Below are 24,214 nucleotides of genomic sequence, written 5' to 3' on the forward strand. Positions count from 1 at the left end.
GATGAAGCAAATGTTGAAAGATATCAGAGTTATTGATGATGAGCCTACTGTTATATACTGTGATAATTTCAGTGCTAAAAACATGTCTAAGAATCCAATGCAACAATCAAAGACTAAGCATATATCAATCAAATATAATTACTTGAGAGAGCAAGTCAGTGAACAGAAGATGAAGCTAGAATATGTATCTACAAAGGAACAAATTGTTGATATTTTCACTAAGTCTTTGCCTGCAGATACATTTGTCTATTTGACAGACAAGTTAGGGGTATCCACCCCTCTTGATGAGGACTATATGCATTGAGTTGCATCGATCCAGTGGAATTCAAATCCTCATTCTTTTATCTGGATTGATGAGTTGATGTTGATCCTCTATTGGAGTAGTCTGTTGATTTGGTTGTATATCCCAAGGGGAGAGAGATTCATGTTTCTATTTGGTTTTCTGTTTTGGTGATCTTTGGCATTGATGTCAAAGGGGGAGAGAGATCATGTGAAAAACTGCTTTATCTATCTTGATCTTATGGGGAGTTTGTTGGTGATATCTTCTTTCTTTGCATTGATTGTTTTTCACACTCATATGTTGCCATCAATGCCAAAGGGGGAGATTGTTGGATTTGGTTATTCATTGTTGCTACTAAAATATGGTGTTGTCATTGATGTCAACATATTTTTGTTAGTTATTCCGATGAGTTTGGGAAGAGTTTTTGATCTGGTTTTGTAGTTTGGTTGTGCTGATCATTGTTTTGCATAATCTTGTATTTCCTCTGGTATATTCTAGTGTGATCAGATCTTGTGCTAAGACTTCGGATAATTGTTTGGGATGATTTTATGTATCTTTATTTCAGATGGTTAGTGATTTGGTGCTCCGCAATTTATCTTTCCTCATGACAGTTGTTGATTGGTTGTGTTCTTGAGCTTTGAGACGTTGATCGATGAAGATTTGAAAAAAGGTGTTGGTGCAACTATTTCGGATGATTCTAATGTGTTTGTTGATGTTTCCTAGTCATCCTATTTGTTTTGGTGATCTGCATTGATCGTTGTGTGATTTTTTGGTGATTTCTATGAACCGGCGATGATTTGTGTGTTATGCAGTATTTCTGGTGTAGTGTGTTGCGGTTGATCTTGGCGGGATTTTCGGTGGATGTAATCATTTGGAAATTTGAATTAAGTCCATGTTATGTAATGTAAATCGTAATATTGGTACGGTGGTCGATCTTTGTATCGTGTAATGTAATTTTTGTAATTATGAGTTGAAGATTGAGGGTTTAGCCGACCTTGCTATCAAGGTTGATGATTTGTATATATAGGTGATATGCTTATGTAATTTAGGTGTCAATATTGTGTTTGCATTTTTCAAAGAGGTAAATGTGTGAACAAGGATATATCATTCAGCAAAGTGTTGAGGTGTGTTTGGTGTTGCAGAGCAGACAATTGTGCTTAACCGGAACTGTCATCAGGCATTGTAGATGTTATCATTGCAGTTCATTCCTTTCGGATTATAGTCTAAATCATATTGTAAGTCGGTGAGACTTCCCTAAGGGTTGTAACCTTCTGGGCATATATCTTTTGAGCAGTGAGCTCTAGACAGTGGCTTGAATGCATGTGCATTCCCCATTGTAATATTTTAACATACTACTGCAAAGTATCATCTTATTGTGGGTAGGTTCCCACCGTGGTTTTTCCTTTAACCAGGTTTTCCACATCAAAATATTGTTATGTGTTGTGTTGTTAATTTGCTTACCTATTTGTTGTTTGGTTTATCAGTTTATGTTTTGGAGTTTAATTTGTTGTGATCCGGTCTCAGTCTTCCTTCTTGATTGATGCTAACAATATGAACATAATAATTCTTAATATAGACCCCAACTTATAATCCTATCATAAGCATATTGCAACCATTACTTAACAAAGGCGAGAAAAGTTGAACTTTTACATATAACCACATATATGATAAATCCCAAAGTTTTTGTGCAGGGGCTTGTACAATCATTCCTATTGATGAATAACATAATGAAGAAAACATGTTTACACCCTCAAAAACAAGTGTAATGTGAAAGATGTTGAACTAATCAAGGGTCAATAAAACAACTTTCTTGAACCTAATAGCAATGACAATGCAGTGAAGATAACAACCTAAATGTGGTACATGAAAAGATAATAAGTTGTCCTTTCTATTGACCTTTGATATTGCTATGAACATTATTCACACCACTTTCAAAAACTCAAGTTCCTATGTTGTTGAAAAGGGTTCCTATGTTGCTTAGAGGAATTGATCTACATATTGCATTATAAACTCTGCTAAATGAAGCAAACTTATCAATAGGAAAGCAAATAAATTTGTCACAAAGCAAAAGACTACTAAGAAATCCAAACATGGTATAATGCATAACCCAAGTAGCCTAAGCAAGTTGACAAGGTCCAAGTTATAAAGAGAGATCAATAAGGGTCTTGTTGAAGGACCACAACAAGTCCATAGCAATTACATACACTTTCGTGTGATGATGATTGATTATTAGGCATTCGACTCAATTTATATAAGCATATTTCATTTTTGACATTTAGTTTTGATCTCCAAATCATATTTGGTAACTTGAAAGCCTCAACTTGTAGTTAATGATATGTTACTTGTTACAAATGAATGTATTGGCACTGTAATTTCAACCATTTCTAATATTATCAATGTTGATCTTTTAGTATTAAAGATTGACATGAATATTACTCATTATTGTATCACAAAATATAGATCATGGTCATGGAATTGGGTTTATAGAAATATTGCTTCAAAATATTTGATATTCCTGGTACTTTTTGTCTTCAAAAGATAAATATACCGTTAGATGAAGATTTTTGGCAAAAGTTGTTAAAAATTTATTGGTCTAGAATGTGAAATGCACATTTAAGAATGTACGTTATGAGATCTTAATACGTGTACCATGTTAACTAGTTGCCAAGATTTAAATCTCTTAAATTAAGCCAAAAAAATCATATCATCGTTATAAATGCATTATGTCACTCTCTATCACCCTTTACAAGAGTTGGTTCTTACTAGGATCAAAGTAAGAAAATTACGATCAGTAACATTATAAAATTTGCATGGATCCTATCATTACATGCGTCAATGGAAATTGGAAGAAATTCGTTATGATCGTATGCAAACTCCTAGGAAATTAAAAAAGTGATTAGTAAACCACAAATCTAATTAGCAAAACTAACTTCAAAAAAGGTCATCGGCTGTGAATATGGATTGACAGGAAACTTTGCAAATGCTCAAATGAAATATTTAAAATTCTTAAATAACTCCTCGTATTCATGAATTTTGCATGGGTTTTCTATTTACATGTTGCAATGCAAACCGGAAGAAATTCATTGCGATCATATGCAAAACTCAGAGGAACTTCAAAAATAGTTAGCAAACCACAAATCTAATTGGTAGAACTCACTTCGAATAAAGACATTGGTTATTTATAATTGACAGGGAACTAACTGATGCAGATGCTCATATATATACATACAGCTTAGATGACAATGTTGTGTTGTCTTACGTCACTCCTCGCATTGATAAAATAGCTCATTTTTTCCCTATAGATCTTTCGGGGGAAAAGGAGCAATGTCAATATCTTCTTTACAAACTGTTGGTTAATGATGCATGTAATTATGATATTACTAAGATAAGCTACTATTTTATGTGAACCCGTACCATCAATTGCTTATTTGGTCCTTAAGTGCAACAGATTCTTATTAGTGTGCTCAACCTCTTTTTACAATTCTTCCTTTCAATAAAAATTGGTATTCACACAACAAAAAGGATTTGAAAGATCATATTTGCTTTCAATATATAAACTATTGGAACTCACCAATCATGTAATTCGAGATATCAACCATAAGTATTCTCTCTTTCAACTATAAGTATTTTGCCTAAGGCAGTATGAGCCAATATTCGTTATTGCTCACCTTCCATTGGGGGAAAATGCCTAATTAGTTTAACTGCACTCAACCTTGGCATGCCATATAACCTTTTTGATTTATGAACAAGTTAGAATCCTACAAGGAACAATAGAACTTTTCTGAATATCCAGAGTGTTCGTCCTGATTAACAAGATCTATAAGTGGTACGTAGAAATTATCTCAACATATAGAGAAAATAACTTGAAGATAACTTTTGGCTAAAAGTTCACTTGAAAGAAACTGTAGTGATTTCCCATTATTCTTGAGTATAAAATCCATGATACCACACTCAGCTAAACTCCCCATTTTTAATAGGGAGAATCAGGAAGCAATGTCAGAAAAAATATTGTGTTTATTTTGTTTGGTAGCCAGGAGAATCAGTGTTAGAATTGCAATTGCACAAATGCTATCAAGCTAGCCCCATTCCTAGTGGTTTTATTGGAGTTTAAAACTTTAAACACAACCAATATTCATGTCTTTCAACAACTTACCAATTCGTCTATACACCCTGGGGGCAAAGAAAAATCCTTTGTACCGAGCAAGAATTTCTGAATTTAAGAGTTTCCTGCATTGTTTGTAAATAAATATAAAGCGCACCTGTCAGCTTGATAACTGAACCAAAATTATTGATGATTTGTTATTTATTGCTAACTGGTGTACTAAAATATCATTAAAAAAAGCAATATTTCCATGTGAAAACCAACCAATAGTAAACTGTTGAAGAGAAGAACGCAAAAATTACAAATCATCAACTATCACTTCAAATTTCAAAATTGGCCACAGTTCTTCAATTGGAGCCTACATTGAAACCAACTCTCATGATATGTCCCAATTACGAAACAAGCCCACGTTGCTTGAAAACCTCCAACATAGTTGTGCCAATCTTTGCTGGGGACTCAACAACTGTTACACCTGTCTCTCGTAGAGTCTTAATTTTGTCTTGGGCTGTACCTTTGCCTCCAGCTATAATTGCTGCAAGTAAACAAAAACAATTAGATAAGAGACATTTAGTAATATATCTCCAGTAATACAGCATTATTTTATATTAGAAGAAAACTATCTAAAACGCATTGGAACTATAATAGATAAACACAGTTAAACAAATCATCTTATATCAGATGAAAATACCTAAAACACAGCATTGGAAATCTAATAGATGAACACAATTAGGCAGAAGCTAATAACCAATAAGAATGAAATGTTTTTTCTGTAAACCTGAATATAATAATTGAATATTCTTCCAAGTAAATCCTTCAGATTATCTGGAGTTCTGACTGGACCATGTCTTTGTTTCAGGCCCAGCTTGGAAAAGAAATTACCTCAAGAATATGTCAAGAAATTGCTTTGTCCAAATAAATTTGGCTGCAGATGAGTAAAGTTCAAGTTCTGCCTCACAAAAATAATTAAAGTCTAAAGAATATACATAGAGGGTTTTATAAAATGGCTGGGATTGTTTCTTCGCACAAGTTATATATCTCATTAAAGTTAAAAGTAAAACTAATCCTGTATGGTCAGCTTCTTTTATTGAGGAAATGAACCAGACTAATGTTATGGTCAAATTCTCAGCTGCAATCTGTTAACTATTCTATACTCACTATGATCTCCTGTGCCCCAAGTAAAATGAGAACAAGTTAATCATTCACCACAATGCCCTAAAGGAGAATCCTTACACTTGCACCATCAACCATCAATTCTCAAAAGTAAGTTTCTTGTTCAAACTTTTATTTACCCACTTCTCATCTCATATTTCACCAAAACACACATAAGGTTTTGTTCTAGAGACCAATGTTATCAGATCCTTTTTCCTGTGCCTTCAACCAACAGCTTATTCTTTGATGGTGCAGCAGTCCTCAGGATTGCACAATGATGATCTAGAGGAAAATTCCTAAAACTAAAAACGGTGTTTTGGACTTGGGTGTGACTACCGAAATTGGAAATGTACCCAAACCAATTCTTCAATTTAGCGTGCATTTTCCTTAAACTAAATCAAACCATTGCATTGGTGAAGCCACACTCTGTTGACTAGTTACAATTTTACAGTATATATATGGGATGACATACAGACATAGACCAAATAATATTATATCCTATTTAAATTTTCACTTGTCACACAAATACTTCGAACATTTTTTAGTACGGGTTGGAAATGACAAACATAATCCAACCCTTTTGGCTTTTCATCCTCTGGCCTCTTTCCCAATTGGCAAAGCTTTTGGAGCATGCAATGCCCTTGTAAGCCACCCTTGTCTCGCAATTCCTCCCATGTTGGTTTAACATAATTACAATCCAATCACATGTCTATATTAATTTTGGTTATATTTTTTATTTTGCGGGTGATTTGACAATTCTATGACTGTAAATAGATTCTAATAGACAATAGTCAGTCTATAATTATAAATATTTTGATTTGTGTATGGTCTTTGATTTATTATGTCTATTGTCCATGATAAACAGAAAAGTTCCATATAAAAATTAATGTACCAACCACCCATTGAATAGCACATCAGAGAACCAACGATGAGATTGTAAAGAAGATTGTGTGTTGTGGGGAAGGTGGTATGGGCATGTGAAGGGGTGTGAGAGCCTTGTTCTAACCTCCATTATATATGTAATAGCCATAAAAATTGCAGTCATCCACGAGAACAAATCCTCAGTTGTCTGGACCATGTCTCAAAATGTTTTGAGGATGCCATTAATTAGAAAGTCTTTTATTTGTCAAGTTTGTAACTGAGTTAAAACAGAATGTTGGCCTGTCTAGAATTTGCAGGACGTTACCAATAAAGTCCTTTCACATAAAGTTTTTTTATGCTTGCCCAAATAAATACCTCTTTGTGTTTGTGCTATGGCAACAAGCTCAAGGACATTTAGATTTTTTACCAGCTTGCTCCTTACATATTTGACAAAAACAAATAGATGTTTATATATTAACTAAAGCTACCCAAGATCGTGTCCTGAAGTGTGGATAACACATTCACTACTCTCATAAAATTTGGAGTCAAGGAATATTGCAAGAAACATGAAAAAAAAATTGATAAAATCCAAAAACATATTAACATCAATAATTTCAAAATTAAAACTAAAAGCAATACACCCTATTCTCATCAATGATGCAGGTATGTTACTCATTCAGTGTATCCTTGCAACATTAACATAAACATATGTTGATTAAATTTAGTGAAAATCAAAAAAGTCATCCTGCCATTGTCCAGCCATTATGTTTAACCTGTACACCTAGAAAGAGACTGTCAATAAGACATGGCCAAAGTGTGCACATGGTACGGCCCTTGTAAGTAAAAGATATAAATGTGCCAACTCGCAAAAGATGTAAGCATGTCCTGTAAGAGCATTAACTTTGTTATCACCCAAATTAACTGAGCCTTCCTTTCTATCATCTTCCTTCAAGAAATTCTAATCATTTTTGCTTGTGTTATATGACCATAAAGGCAATATACCAAGCAACTATTTGGCACTAACAATCTAAAAAAAGCACTGCTACCTCCTTAGCCATTAATGAGATAGTGAACAGTCTCTTTCAAAGATTGGTGTATCTGTCCCTCAACATAATAATCTATATGCCAATTTTAGCTTTGCATGAAAAAAGGTATACTTTGTTGGTGTTGGAAATAAGCCACACCCGGACCGACGATGGACTGGTCCAAGAGGGGCCAGTAGCTCAGTGGTAGAGCACTCCAGCAGCTTATGGAAGGTCCTAGGTTCGAGTCCTAGCTGGTCCATGTCTCAACATGGTATCAGAGCCAGGTCCAGGCTAGGAACCCCAAGCACACAAGAGGTGTGGCTTAAGGGGGGGTGTTGGTGTTGGAAATAAGCCACACCCGGACCGACAATGGACTGGTCCAAGAGGGGCCAGTAGCTCAGTGGTAGAGCACTCCAGCAGCGTATGGAAGGTCCTAGGTTCGAGTCCTAGCTGGTCCATGTCTCAACATACTTCTTTCTGTAGTCTCATTTATTATGTTTGTCCACAACAAAAGCACACAATACCCTTATCAATTTTTAATGTTTTTCTTTGATCCTTGGTCAGAACAATTTACTCAGAATTTTTCAATTGATCTTTTGATGACTCATAGACAATAGAAAAGTACAACCTTATTCCCTTGCTAAAACAAAATTTTACAAATTTATGTGAAGTAATAGTTTATATAAAATTACTTAGCTCACTCTTCAAATTATACTGCAGCTTTGCTCATTAACACAAAGAATAGAAAACTTTTTATACAAACTGTCACATTTTTTAATGTTTCTCAAATATGGAGCACTTTACCTTCTTGGGATTTTTCCACTTCCATAGTATTTTGCTTTCTTGCGTGTGGGTGAATTTTGCATTCTCTTATTTACATTGAAGTTTTGAAATGTTTTCACTTCAGATTAATGTGGAAATACTCAACTCTTTCTTTTGCACAACATTATGTGAAAATATAATAGCTAATACAATTCAATATTAAAGGCTTTTAATTCATCATGCTCAGAGGAAACTTGGTCAATTTCAAAAAAATTAATGATGCTCACATTTAATTGTCAAGAGGGACAAATTTTAAACCATGCATCTTTATCTTTTCAGGGATAATAAAAACTGCAACTTTGTCTCTACTAAGCAGTTGATGCAACTTGCAAAAGAACGGCATTTTACAGGAAGCATTACCTCTCAAACTATCATATAATCTATTCCCTCCAAATTATATAAAATACAATTCATCTGGGAAGATATCTTCAAGTTATCAAAGTAGCTAGAAGATGATTAAAATCACAAACGAATCGATCCTAAATCAAATGAACTAACCTCCAGCATGACCCATGCGGCGCCCTGGTGGTGCTGTAAGTCCAGCAATGAATGAAACAATGGGCTTTTGTGTTCCACTTTCCTGATAAGATACCATCAAAAACAACGTCAAATAGGGGGACAAGAGAAACAACAAAAAATTTTAAAAAAAGTTTAATACATCAGTCAATTTAAACATGCAATTTAATATAAAATTATGCAAAACTTGAGCCCCACAAAATTTTATTTCAATTGGAGAAAGTTTTTTGCTATTTTCCTTATGTTTCTGATCTCGACCATCCTTTTTCTCTTATCATTTGTTTTCACCTTTGCATATTGAAATGCTTTCTTAATCTATTTCTCCTATACCCATTCTTCTTTAGTACCCTTGTAAGGTGTTCTTCTAAACAATCTTCTACGAAACTAACCTACAACATGTGCTCAAAAGAACAATTTGTAGCAAGTACATACCAATTAAGCAAGGTCCCGGGGGACAATGCAGGCTAATTATGGAAAAAGGATGTCATTTTTCAAACAAATGGGTACAGATGATGAAAGATGCTAAAATTTAAAAAGTTAATGGAAATTTAATAAAAATAACAATATTGTTGACAATCTGTAAGCAACTCTAAAAATACAAAGCATTAAAAGTTTAAATTTTTAAGTGCGAAAATGAAATATTGAAGAAATCTGGTGATAATGACATTAAATCAAGTCTCAATGCAACAAAGCTAAGGTAGTGTCAAGAGTAGATACTAATATAACAACAAAGTCACAAATAAGAAAGTGATATTCAATGTGCTAGATGTTTCATAGTTCATCTTAAGGATCAAATTCAACACTTGCATCAGCTATGTCATCCATCTCCAACTTTGGCAAGATAGTCTTTGGATCATCATCAACCTCAAGCTCTTGCTCCTCTCCAAGAAATCAAACCAAAGGTAAATCATTGAGGTTTTTAAATCAATCTACCCAATTTTCCAAGAATAAGGTTTCTTCATTGCGGAAAAGCAGGGACCATTTTGTTGAAGAAGCTTCCATATAACCTTAGCCTATAAAAGACATAAGCATGCTATTAATGTAAACAATGTTCTCTGTCTTCTTTGACCACAGTTAGTTCCCATTCAATTAATGAATGCGCCAATGAGTACTCCAATTCCTCTTGCATGCTAAAGAACAAGCTACTTCCGAGGGTAACTGTGTGGTAAATGATTGCAGTACAGATATGTCACTGCAATACTTATACCACTATTTTAAAAGATCTTTCTATACACACCTATCACGCAAGGTTTCCATGCTACTTAAATCACTTTGTCCGCGTGTAAAGTTTAAACATTGAATTATAATGCAGATGCATCCTCTTCTTGGTCCTATATCTTTCATTTTAAAAACCAAATCATTTTTTTAACTCTCTCAATGCAAGGAGGCCTATTTTAAATTTATCATACTGTTGATGTGTTTTCTACACACATGCGAACACGGAATAAAATACCAAGGTATCTTATCCTCTCTTGAACAAAGTCTCAAAAATGCAGAAGATTGGCATGAGGATCACTTGAGACAACTCCAAGGTTCTGGTATGTCGTGTCACGACGTGTGGATAAGCACAGTTGGTTGATGTGATTGCTGGTATCACAAGGGGACTTAAGTTGAATCATCGAATGCTTGAATCCCTGGAACTTAGATCATCTAATGTTACGATCTTGTGATGCTTTTGATCCTAAACTAACTCATTATTGAAAAAAGGGCAAAAGGTGAAGGGTTGAGGAAAGTCTATTCTAAGGCCTAGAATGTAAGAAGATGGATGAATGATTAGATGAAATCCTACCGAGAGAGGTCTCACCATCAAACTGAACAATTTGAAACAAGCTCAGTGCAATCTTCTAAGGGCATTTCAAAGATGTTCAAATCATTATCATCAAACATTGCTCACCATTCAAGTTAATGCATAAACAAAGGACGCATAACAATTTTAGGTTAGGTTCATATCACTCCAGTTGACCAAACAAGGCACACTTGCAATCAGCAAGAGGCTAGTGGTATGGGCTAAACGGATCCCACACAAATACATTCAACAAATTCTTCCATTCAATCTAATTAACATAAAAATAAATTGAGAAGTAGAACCATGAGGCTTGTCGAAATAACAAATTTCACCATAACTTCAATGAAAAGAGTATCTCATTTACGAGTCATAACAACAATTATTCCTTCTCCTAATCTCTAACTTCTATTCTATCTTCTATTCTATTCTCCTCCTGCTACTAACTATTTGCTATTGCTATTACTATTAACCCTTACAAATGGGAGGCTTGAGCCTTTTATAGTGCTCTCAATACAATTCAATGGCTCTAATCAATTTGAGATCAATGGTCGAGATTTTACAATGAAAACCCTAATTAGGGTATGTTACAACAAACTTAATTTGGCCAATGAAATAATTACAACATTTTAACATTACCAATAGATGATAAAGGTAGGTGCCTCGAAGTTTGTGCCATTACAGGTGAGTCAGGTACATTGAATCAAGACATGCTGAGGTGGACCTTCTCTGATTGATGAGTGGTGATTGGGATGATGACTAGGATTCGTCCTTCAACTTGCACTTTGTAGACTTAATAGGTCATCGTGAAGGAATATTTCTTGATACTCAACATTGTCCAGCTTCAACAATGATGACGATGATCTTCTAACTTTGATTAACTCTTCTGAAACTATCCTCTTGAATGCCTTGATCATGGAAGTGCAAGGTATAAATCTTGGTTTTGAAGTATTGATGAACTTTTGATGTCACCATTGTCTCTCTCCTTCGGAATTCCTTCTCTTGTGACTCCCTTCATGTTGATGTTGTAGATCATGTCTTTGTGTAGGTAAATGCTTCTTGTGTGATCTCCTTATTTCTTTCTTCATCTCCTGCAAAACAAACAAGCAAGTATCAAATACACTTAATATATAAGTTTAATAAGAGCACATAAAGAGAATTTGCCCTCATGAAGGGGTACTTGAAGTTGATTTTCGCTCTTATAGGGGAGCTCTTGATTTTCATGAAGTTGTCCTTGTCTTTGAACTTACTCTCCTTCATTATATGAGCTTTAACCCAAAATGACTCTTTCCAAACTTCAAATCGGTTTAAGGTAGTAGTCATGGAACACATGAAGTAGAGTTCACTCACTTGAAATTCGCTCATGTGTCTTCATTTTTGAAGTTTGTTGATGTAGCTCAATTCTTGAAGCTCACTTATCTCCTCCATTTTGTGAAGTTCAACATGAAGTTCTTGAGGTCTTGGAGATGAAATGAACTTTCCTTCAATATTTTTGTTGTTTCATTGATTTAGTCCTTACACTTATACATACACTCAGACAAAGCACTTAAGGAAAATTCATTCATCTACCTCCAATCATGAAGTTCACTCATGTAGGTGAGTTTATGAAGTTCAATTTGCTTATGTATGTTCATGAAGATGAGATTTACTCATGTATGTGAATTCATGAAGTTCGCTCCAAACCTCCAACTCATGAAGTTCACTCCAAATCTCCAGGTCATGAAGTTCGCTCCAATCTTCCAACTCATAAAATTCGCTCAACTCGCAAAGTTCGCTCCAAATGTCCAAGTCATGAAGTTCGCTCCAAATCTCCAAGTCATGAAGTTCGCTCCAAATCCCCAAGTCATGAAGTTCGCTTATATAGCTCGTGAAGTCGAAGTTCACTCTCTTGACCTTGAAGATGAAGTCTCTCCTGAGGTTGAGCCTATGAAGTGGATTTCAAATCAAGACTAAACTCTCCTTTGCTCACTTTCACTTACTCTCTCGACTTCAATACATGATAACATGCTCAACATGAGATCTTAAGATGGGTTTTCGCTCTGTGGGAGAAGTGCAAGAAGTTCGCTACATGAGGGGTGCACATGAAGTGAAGTTTGCTTCTCAAGAGGAGCACTTGAAGTGACCCTCCAATTAGCAATTCTCATGATATCTAGACTTTGCAAACTTACTTCAAACTTGTGCAAGACTATCCACTTGACACCTAGCCTTTTGAGCACCTATACCTCCCTAATGCAAAGGCTAATAGCTAAGGACATCAAACATTACCTAGAACGCAGAAAAAAAGTGGGGGTCCCCATTTGCGATGGGGCGATGTGTGAATACCTCACAACACATACCAATTCAGATATAAAGAATGGGCAGTCATATGTAGAGGCACGTTACATTTGTTCCATATCCCATATAGTTTTACTTTATCATAGATGGAAAGCAGGGCCCCTCCCGTATGTGGTTTTTTAAATTACCCACAACCAATTTCTTCATAAATTTCCACCAGACATGACTTGTGTAGGCCTACAAAGTCCATCATCTCACGAATCTTCTTAAAAAAACCAACCAATTTAATATCAGCTAAATCACAATCTCTGAAAAGATTGCCTCCAAAATGCCCATGCATTACTAACTAGAGTGGAACATAAATCCTCTTTGATTTGCCTAAAAATGCTCAAGTGTAACAAAGAAGCAAAGTTTGTATCAGCAGGTTTCCCATATTTCAAATAAATAGCTTGTGAATGGTGATGACTCCATAGAATATTTGAATTCTTCTACTGTCTTAGTGTGCTGTAAAACCCACTTAAACATACCAACAGCATCCAAAAAATATGCTTGGAATTTTGTACCAGCATATCATGCACTTCACAAATTGAAGCAACATCTATAATCATCTCAAGAACATGTGACGTGTTTGCCTTAGTGGGGTCCAATAGCTAATCTTGTAAGTCTGCATGTTTTTCTTGCCTTGAACCTAAGTCACAAGGTTCGAATTCAAGATCGAGTTCAGCAAGAATAAAATTCAGATGAAGTTTGACAAGGTAAAAAATTCCAAAAAAAATTCAACATTAAATTTGCCTTATATAAATTTAATATTTTTTTTAAACATAAGTAATATATCTACAAAATTATCAAAATAGTTTAATAGTGCTCAACAGATATGAAATCATTATAGATTTGAAATTTAAAAAAAAGAATCACTAAATTATATTTATTAAAAATAAACAGAATATAGTTTTTTAATTTTTAATTATAAAAAATAAAATTAAAATATTAAATTCTATTTTAGAAACAGAAAAATAAAATAAAAACAGTAAACTTTATTCTTCTAAAACATAAAATAAAATAAAAATATTAAATTTTATTCTATTTACTAAACACATGGTTAATAAGTAAATTATAACATATAATTTTTAACTACTTGTCATTATAAAAATATAAAATCATTTTTTGCAATTTTCTAAAATATTTTTGTGCCCTTTATTCGATTGTTTTTCAAGCACAGTTGTTATGGCCAATACTGAAATTGCTATCGGGTCCAATGATCTACCCTCTGATCCCTACCTCCCCGACATTAGCACGGAAATCGATTCAATGATTTGGGCCGTGGATGATTCCCAACATGAATGCCTTAGGTTCTTTGTAGTACTCGTGCCTTCTTCCCAACACGAATGCCCTCAGTTCTTTGTAGTCGTGATTTGTTCCTTAAGACCTTCTTCGCATCACGTCTTCAAACCTTCATGAATCTATTGTGCCCTAGTCGCACATTTTATTTTTTTAACTATACGAATTTTAGATAAAATTTTATTCTATTTTTACAAGTTCACCGAATTTCGAACTTGAAGCCAAAAATTCGGCAAACTGTAATGTCCCATACTAGGAGGCTGCCAATTCTTGTAACTTAATAATAGTTCTGATCCAATCTGATCGATGATTATGTCACTGGATGCTTTTGACTCCTTTCCTTTATATCTCTCAATGTGAGGGAGAGGTCACACCTCTTCATTATGGATGCCCTTTGGCAATAGACACACCCTTTCACCATTAGCACCCTTTTGAAAGAGTGCAACTCTTCATTACTTCTGCCTTTTGAAAGGGACGCAACCTTTCACAATCAGATCTGCACTTCTTATTTAAATAAGATTTGCACTTCTGATTCCCAAATTACCCTTCTCAAAATGAGGTTCTCTTCTCCCTTTTATATCCCGTGTTTGAGGGAGTCACAACTTTTCCTTCCATGTCTTTTGACCATTCATTAACTTAATTAAATTTCAATTATGTTTAATTATATTATTTAATATTTTAATTTAAATTTTATTTTTATTCTTTTCTATTTTAATATTATTATTATTTATTATTAAATTATATTCCAAAGTGGGGACATTACAGTCTGCCCCACTCAAGATTGCTTGTCCTCAAGCAATGATATGGAATGTTCAAAATGATTCCCAATATGAAATGGCTTTCGAAACACTCATAGAATAAACATGCTGCTACTATTTTTGGAAGAACCTAGTTCTTGCCCTAAATCACCATGTTATGTAAAACTACAAATGGAACAAGATGCGTACCTGATTGAGATCCTGCAATAGGTTAGGAAACCATTGGACTAATAATATAAATCTCTAAAGAAAGATAATTAAGCATAAATTAACTTAACCAAGGTCTGGTCCAACTCCCTATAGGAGCTCAATCATAAGAAAGTGGGAGTAAGAAGAATGATGAGGTGTCCAAGAGACCCTCTACCCTAGGCCCAAGAGCGGAGTGAAAGCCAGAGCCCTCTTGGGCTCATGGGACCATTGGTCAAACTACCATGAGATGGGCTACCTAGTGAGGTATCCTATCACCGTTCCCCTTCATCACTTCCATCCTTACCCCCTTGTTAATAATCAATTATGATAGAGTTTGGAAAGATACAATAGGGTGTCTTGAATGCCCTTCCCCTCAAGTCCAAGAGCGGTGAACTCAGTCTTACACCACCTTGGCCACATGGGACCATCGGTCAACTACCATGAGGTGGGTTACCTAGAGGAGGACCTCATCACCGTTTTCCCTTCTTGTACTTCCTTATATTACTACCATGGCAGTTCGCTCAACATATGCATCATAGGGTATTCTTCATACAAATGATAATATGAATTACATATACATTTCATAATTATGTAATTTTAAGACTTAAATGGTTTGCACGATATCATAGATATCACTTAATGTTAAGAACTTATGAGTAGAAGCATGACACACATCTATGACCTCAAATACAATGTTCCTAAATAAATATGTCTATAGTAATCATAGACACTCATGGAGCAAACAAACACATCAGATATGAATCAAACACGGAGCATACACTTGAAAACATGAAGCATACACATGGATATCTGCAAACACGGAGCATACATGTGAATACACATATTGTTAGATTCTTTTCCCTTAACTAGGATAATTCATTGATTCATCTTTAGAATCTTTACCCTGCAGGATGGTAGGATCATTGCTATGATACCACAGTAATGTCCCATACTAGGAGGCTGCCAATTCCTGTAACTTAATAATAGTTCTGATCTGATCTGATCAATGATCATGTCACTGGATGCTTTTAACTCCTTTCCTTTATATCTCTCAATGTGAGGGAGAGGTCACACCTCTTCATTATGGATGCCTTTTGGCAATAGACACACCCTTTCACCATTAGCACCCTTTTGAAAGAGAGCAACTCTTCATTACTTCTGCCCTTTGAAAGGGACACAACCTTTCACAATCAGATCTGCACTTCTTATTTAAATCAGATTTGCACTTCTGATTCCCAAATCACCCTTCTGAAAATGAGGTTCTCTTCTCCCTTTTATATCCCATGTTTGAGGGAGTCACAACTTTTCCTTCCATGTCTTTTGACCATTCATTAACTTAATTAAATTTTAATTATGTTTAATTATATTATTTTATATTTTAATTTTATTTTTATTTTTATTCTTTTCTATTTTAATATTATTATTATTTATTATTAAATTCTATTCCAAAGTGGGGACATTACATGAACCTTGTGACACAGCCTTGAACAATCAACGACCTTTAAGTGCATGTGCTGGAAGCTGCCCTAGTATTTTTTAGGTTGACAGTTTTTGGCAAGTCCAACCATCCATCACAACACAAAACCCTTCCATTCACAACTCATATTTTCTCAGTGTTCCACGGGCGTTGGGGACGGGGGGACGTGGGGACGCGTCTCTGGGACGGGGGAACCAAGGGCCTAAGTTTGGGGACGGCGGGGGGATGGCAGCGGGGGGGGTGGCGGGGTGGTGGTGCTGATATAGTTATACATATACATATAGTACTTGAAAAACTAGTTTTGAAAAGATGTATGAACAGTATGACAGTATTACAGTATGAGAAATTTGACTAGGAAATTTGAAATACTATATCTAAATACCAAGATTTCTAAGTTGTGTTGTTATATGGAGCCTAATCAGACTCGGAGGTTAGATTTTCCCTACTTATATCGACACGGTTTCCCCCTATATTTTTCAACGGGGGTTTGGGGGCAGTGCCCCCAAGTTGGGGTCAAGGGGCATCGCCCCTTGCGGGGTCAAGGGGCAGCACCCCTTGCGCGTTTCGCAATATAGGGCGGGGTCGAGGGGCAGCGCCCCGCGAGGCCAAAAATACTTTTATTATTTTCTAAAGGTGTCGGGTGTTATTTTTCTATTGGCCCACGTCCAATTAGAGTTACCCCTTAACCCTCAAAAAACTTAAAAAGTCACTTTTTTTTTAAATTTTAATTTTAAACATTGCATATACGTGGGGGCGAAAGGAGACCTCCAGGCGTCTCCCCGTCCCTGGAGAGACGTCTGCACGTCTCTCAAAGGACGGGGAGACGCCCAAACGTCTCCCAAGGAGACGTGGAGGCATCTCCATGTCTCTCTGGGAGACGCCCAGACGTCTCCCACGGAGACGTCTCCACGTCTCCACGTCTCCCTGGGATACGCGGGGATGCGGAGACGTCTCGGTGTCCCGGCGGCGCTTGGGTGGTAGTGGCGGGACAGCGGGGGACGTCACGTCCCCGTCCCCCCGTCCCCAAGACGTTTCTGACGGGGGGACGCGCCCAAAAAGGGGGGGGACGCGTCCCCGTGGAACATTGTATTTTCTCCTTAGCAATAAATCAATGTGAAATTTTTCACATTTTCTCACATCCAAGTGGTTTATACTTTATACCCTGTTGGTTATTTAGTTTTAGCACAAATCATCTCTTCATATTAAAGTGAACAGCTTTAAATGGTTTTCCATTTCCATAAAGAAGTGTGCAATGTATGCATTGAAATAATTCAGTACAATTTCAACCACTAAAATTCGCTCTCGGATAGTATGTGCTTTTGCATTGTTGAGTCGTCATATAATAAGGTGAACAGCTTTAAATGGTTTTCCATTTCCATAAAGAAGTGTGCAATGGATGCACTGAAATAATTCAGTACAATTTCAACCACTGAAATTCACTCTCGGATACTATGTGCTTTTGCATTGTTGAGTTGTCATATAATTAGGCAAGACAATGATTGCTTCAATAAGAAAAGATGTGCATTGATTGCAATGAAATCCTAACGCACAAACAAACAAAGGAGACTATTGCAGAAGAACTTACAACTGCATCTACATCATTAGATCTAGTAGAAAATGGCTTTCAAATACTTGTCAAGGAAAACTATCTACTAGGATATACTTGTATGTAAATCATTATAAGGTCAAAGCTCCAACAAAATCAAGAAACGTCACTCAGAAAGTATGGTAGGAAAAGCTGGTTTGAGAAGCATGAAGTATTTCTTCTATGGCTTACCCTTCTGCTGACAAATGCATCTGCGAATCTGCATAGATGGTAACCAGCCAGAAACCTTGCCACAGATCTCTGCCATGGTTTCTTGTTGGTTGCACAACCCTTGATGAGTTTCCTTGGATATTCTGCTCTATATAACCAACAGACATTTGACAGTTTCATCGAAATTCAAATGTTGTATAAGATTTGTCAAAATGTTTACTTCTGTACAATACAAATAATTTGTCATCAAAAAGATTATCTTGTTGGCTATGGTCAGTCAAACACATCTTATTGGCTATTGTAAAGTTCACCACTGGTGATCAGGAAGTTGTTCTTGAAACAGCATTCACCAACTGTTCCCAATAAAATGAGTTTCCTTACAGAATACCTCCACGCCTGATGGACCTTATTGGCAAGCATATGGTGACAATATTCTGCAATAAAGTTATTAACAGATCAGAGCCAACAGATCACTAATTATGGTGATATACTTCAATTTATACTTCAGCATCCTGCAGCTAGCGAAATGTATCAGATGGTCATATTGACTTCCCTGTGTTGGGGGTGTGTGTTTCCAATTATTGTCCAACACACCTATAGGCACATGAAAGGGCTGGGACTTAACATGAAATCTCAGTACCGATGCTTTGACAATGAACTCTTTGACTGAGATTCGTGCAAAGCCCCCTATCTGCTAGAAAGGCATATGTTTCCACAATAAATTTGCAGAGTGCTTAACCTTGTGAGGAATCCACGGTTGAGAAACTTAAACAAGTTATGTAATTTTTATGGGTTCCATTAGAAGTAATGTGACCCAACAAGTTGTTGTAAGCCAATATGACTGACATCTATCTTCATCAAAAGAAATTTTAAGAAGTAAAATGCCTAAATTTTTACAGAATTTGCAATAATTGTCCAATATGATCTTTTACCAGTTCATGTTAAAGTGAAACCCTATCACTTAATCAACTTTCATGAAGACATGGAAAATCTTGTAATATATATAAATTCTGCCAAAACATTAGTCAATCAAAATGGCATAAAGGTGTAGGAAACTAATCCCTTCCACAACAAAATTGGCATTCACCACATCTTCATCTGCAATTTCTATTTGAAAATGCCATACTCAATGAGATTAACAGATATGTCCAACAACATAATCCAAAGAAATTGTGAAGGGTTATTCAATCCCAGAAAATCAACAAATGTAGAAACTGTCATTCTTTTGAAGATAAATACATAATGACTGTTGCATTTGGTGTCTGTTGATGTGTTTTTTAGCACAATCGAACACAGAATAAAATACCAAGGTATCTTATCCTCTCTTAAACAAATTCTCTCAAATGCTATACTTCGCGATCAAATTAGACAACTCCAAGGTTTCTACTGTCAGGGCTTGACTCGTGGATAAGCTCAATTGATTGATGTAATTGCTGGTAATCCAAGGGGACTTACATTGAATACTTGAATGCTTGAATGTTTAGATGTTGCTGGAACTTAGGTTCTAACTACTTGCTTGGAAAATAAAATAGCAAAAGAGATAGGGTTCGAGGAGACTATACTACTCCTAAGAATGCAGGAGACAATGAATAACCTTTGGTGAAACTTGACTAAGCCTTGCTTTGACATGCAAAGCAACAACTCTACAAAGCTTAATGTGATCTTCTAAGAAGAGCAAAAATAATGTTCAAATCACTATCAACGACAAGGATACCATCGAGGTGATGCATATCAAGGTACAAATAGCAATTAAAGTTAAGCTCATTTAAAGATTCCAGTTGACCACGCAAGGCAAACTTACAATCAGCAAATTGCTAGTGGTATGGACAGATGAATTTCACCATTAGTCATTCATAATTCCTTTCATTCAACTAAACAACATGAAAGCAAATTGAGAAGTAGAGACCATGCATCTTGTTGAAATAACACATCAAATTCACCATAGCTTCAATGAAATCATATGCTCTTTACAACAAAGTCTACACAACAATCTTTGCCTTCTCCTAATCTAGCTTCTATTCTAACTTTTAATCTATCTACTCTTCCATTATTCTAACATTAACCCTCTGTTAACCCTTTACAAATGAGAGATTTGAACCTTTTATAGTGCTCCCCGTACAATTCGATGGCTCAGATTGATTCTTAAATCAATGGCCAAGATTAAAACCCTAGTTAGGGTTTGTTACAACAAACTTTCTTTTGGCCAATAAGATCATTACAATGAATTGGACACATGTCCATTTTGATTTCTAACCAATGAGAGAATAGGTTACATACATAAAAAGTATTTGATGAGGCACCATGTGTCACTTGCTCCACCATGAGATGAATCAGGTTAATTGAACTTGGGCTTGCTGATGTGGAAGTAGCTTAATTGGCTCTTCATTCCTTGATCACGTTCACTCTTCTTTACTCTAACTTGGAAATTTTCCTCCTTGTGATGCATTCACAATCTCAACCTTTGAATCATGAAGTATTTTCTTCCTTAACCTTCTTTGATCTTGGGATTCCTTGCCTTAGACTTGGAACATGTTGGCTTGAAAAGTAGACTTTGATCCTTTGGAATCCATGTGACATGTATCCTCTTCATGCATCTTTGAGGTATCTTCTATCATGTTGATGACCATGACGTTGAAATGTGAAGTATGTCCTTCCCTAAGAACATTGAGTTAGACCTCAAATGTGTGGATCTCCTTGTTGACTTGGCTCAAATGTGCTGATGTTGTGATACTCTCTATCTCTAAGCTTTTCAAGCTTCCTCTATGATGCCAGTTCACCTCCTTCAAGTTGCCTTGTGTATCTTCCCCTGACATGTTCATGTACGAAGCTAGAAGTTAGAAGGTTTGAAGAATATTTTAAAGCTTAATTCTAATAATACTTCTAAGTTCTGATTTTTTTGTTAGTGAATACAAATGCTTTCAAATTTACAAGATCAAAACTTAGAATCGTCTATTAAGTAATAATGCATTCAATCCATGTTCAAAACCTGAGCTTTGTGATCTAGAAATCTGATTACACTCAGAATCTCTTTACTTCTGAAAATTTGATGAGGCTTTACAGTCCAATTTCTGAGACAATCGTATCTTTAACCAACACTTGGAATGCAAGGCGATTTAGGCTTTGGTCTTTGACCAGCCTTTTGATTTCCTCCTCCACGAGTTGATGCCTGAAACTCTTTCTTCCAGCTGTAAGGAATGAATTTGTGATGCTGATCTAAGGCAAATTTGTATATCCAAAGCCAGCGAACTTCTTTCTTCATGCAATGTTATCAACCTTGAATGATTTTCCTTCTTTACTTGCAGTACGAATTTATTGTTGGGTGAACTTGTTGCTCTGCGCGTTTATGATCTGCAAGAGATTTTTCTCCCCTTACTTATATGGCTTGGGGTTAGAAGTCGCAACCCTTCATTTCCTATGCAAGTCGACTTTTGTTAGGATAGAAAAAGTTTTATTATTCAATGAAATCACATCCTTTCAATTCTTGGACAGCCGACTTTACTAGGAAGTGAATTAAGAAATTTTTTAAATTGAAGCTCAAATCACCTTACATCATTTTCAATTCCATTAAACTTCTAGCTGTCTTGGTTTGAATCTCCTTCAAATTTGCCTCATCATTTATCTAACTTGCTTCCTTGGTGGTTCGAATTTTGACTTAATAATTTCCAACCTTCATCTTTGTAGCTTAAAAGTCTCATGTCTTCATCTTTGTAAGGAGCCGATTTTATTCTCTCCTTTGTTTGGCAAATTCTTCTTCTTCTACCCTCTAGCAAACTTTATCTTCCTTACATCTCACTTTCATCTTTCAGCATCTTGGTTTTATCCTTCTCAAATTCGTTTCATTTGACCTTCTAAGGGTAGACGTTGATCTTCATCTTACTTGCTTTGATACTCCTTCCCACGAACTCAGGTTGATTTGCATTCTCCATGATCTTTAGAAAGATTAACTTCCCATCGATAGAAGTTGATTTTGAGCCTCTTTCTCATTCTTGAGAGTTAAGTTTATATGAGTGAACTTTAGCTTCTTATCAACCTATATTGGTCTACAAGAACTCTTCATAATGCTTGTAAATTCCAACCAACCTAAGTTGATCTGCACGATGTCCTCTACCATCTCAAGTCGTAGTATTCTTGTTTTCATTAATCTCTTGAGCTGAGTGACTTAGGTTGATCAACCTTCTTAATTTGCAAAAGTTATTCTTTAGTTGCTAAGAAGATAAAACCCTCTCAACATCGACCTTGCTTATGAACCTAGGTTGATTCATATCTTTTCATCCTTTTAAGAAATTCGCCTTCTTATTAACTCAAGTTGATTTGCACTTTATTAATTAAACTTTATTTCTTTCCAACTTAAGTTGGTGCACAAGAGGTTCACTATTAGTTGAAGTCGAAATGCTCTTCATATGTTCTTCATCAATCTTTCTTACCAATCTAGATTGATTTGCAGCCTCTTTCCTATCATTGAAGGTTGACATTTGAACTTAAGCACTTTCACTTTCCTATCAACCTAAGTTGATCCGCAGGCACACTTAGAGACTTCCTACCAACCTAAGTTGATCCGCATGGTCTCACACTTAGAAAAAAAATTTGCTTCCTATCAACCTAAGTTGATCCGCAGGCTCTTGCAAGATGTTGGCAGTTGAAATTTCTTTTTGACTTTGATGGTTGACTGATTCTTCAAACTTGAAGGTTTCGCCCTCTAGATTTGATCAACTTCAGTTTGAAGAACTATCTTTTAATTTGCAAGGAAAACATGGTCTTTTCAAAATCGACCCTTCTTGACAACCTAGGTTGATCCTTGCAACATATTGACATTAATGACAACCTACAACCTCAAGCAATTTTGCAACATGACCTCAACCTGACATCTCTTACTCTTCAGCAAAGGTTAATGACTAAAGAAACTAAGAAAACTAAGACACGTAATCTAAGCAAAAAGTGGGGGCCCCCATTTGCAATGGGGCGAAGTGTGAAAACGTCACAACAGTGCCCTCAAGAAAAATAATGATGCCTATCTTCAAAAGATTATCACATTCAGATTTCATGTCTGTTTTCAAACAATGTGAGCACATAACAGAATTGTTGAAGAACCATATCTGACCCATGTGGTATGTTCACAACTCCTAATTTGGTCAGAATTACTTCTAAATTATTAAGTCTATGCAAACTACAGGGGAAAATACCAAATAGATCCATCTTTCATGCAGAGATATATAATTTTGAACAAGTTGTCATCACCTATTTAGCAAGATGGCATTCCTTATAAAATAATAGTGGGTCCAGGTAGAACTAGCTTAAGAACATTATAAACCTGCGATGCAAATTAGAACCATTGGATGAAAAAATTGATATGAAATGCTGCTGAATCTAATATGTTGCTTAATTCCCCTATTTTGTAATGCAGTTGAAAATATTTGACACAATCAATGGGAAAAATATTCAAAATAATATAACAATGTATAAAGTTGTGTGCTTAGACCACTGGCCTGTCCAGTGAATGAAATCAACAATCGCAGAGGTAAGGGTAGAAAATTGATTGTCACGACAGTGCATTCTACAGAATTGAAACTGAGAAAATCAAAATGAGAATGCCATAATAAAAAAATCGAGAAATTATTATTGTTCACAAACAGAGTGAGGAACCAACTCAACACATCCTGTTTACACATGCTGAAAGGTTAATCCTTTACTTCATCTGAACATCACGTGGAGATGAATTTAAGCTTCCATTAACGTATCACAAGGTTTAAAATTTAAATAGACGTTAAAAATTGTGTGGTAATTGTTTAACCCATGTGATATCCTCAACTTGAAGATGATCTGACAGAATATGAGTAAATGTGCAGATATCTGTATTCCAACTCTCAGCAATTAATTTCTTGATAGA

The 24,214-nt window shown here is 35.6% G+C and overlaps 1 protein-coding gene across 2 annotated transcripts in view; it reads right to left on the bottom strand.

Moving 5' to 3' along the window:
- Positions 1 to 4,167: 4,167 nt before the first annotated feature.
- Positions 4,168 to 24,214, bottom strand: part of LOC131040646 (succinate--CoA ligase [ADP-forming] subunit alpha, mitochondrial) — a 55,697-nt gene continuing 35,650 nt past the window's right edge. The window contains exons 6-8 of one of the 2 annotated variants that reach the window (XM_057973602.2): positions 8,738 to 8,819; positions 4,745 to 4,914; positions 4,168 to 4,507 (exon numbers count right to left, since the gene is read on the bottom strand). In XM_057973602.2, coding sequence (XP_057829585.2) covers positions 4,775 to 4,914; positions 8,738 to 8,819 — 222 coding nt within the window. In that variant the 3' untranslated portion in view covers positions 4,168 to 4,507; positions 4,745 to 4,774. Of the gene's footprint in view, positions 4,508 to 4,555; positions 4,915 to 8,737; positions 8,820 to 24,214 lie in introns of those variants that run through there. The other variant, XM_057973601.2, reaches the window with a different exon arrangement.

The sequence above is a fragment of the Cryptomeria japonica genome, chromosome 1 (assembly GCF_030272615.1).
Source record: "Cryptomeria japonica chromosome 1, Sugi_1.0, whole genome shotgun sequence".
Classification (NCBI taxonomy): domain Eukaryota; kingdom Viridiplantae; phylum Streptophyta; class Pinopsida; order Cupressales; family Cupressaceae; genus Cryptomeria; species Cryptomeria japonica.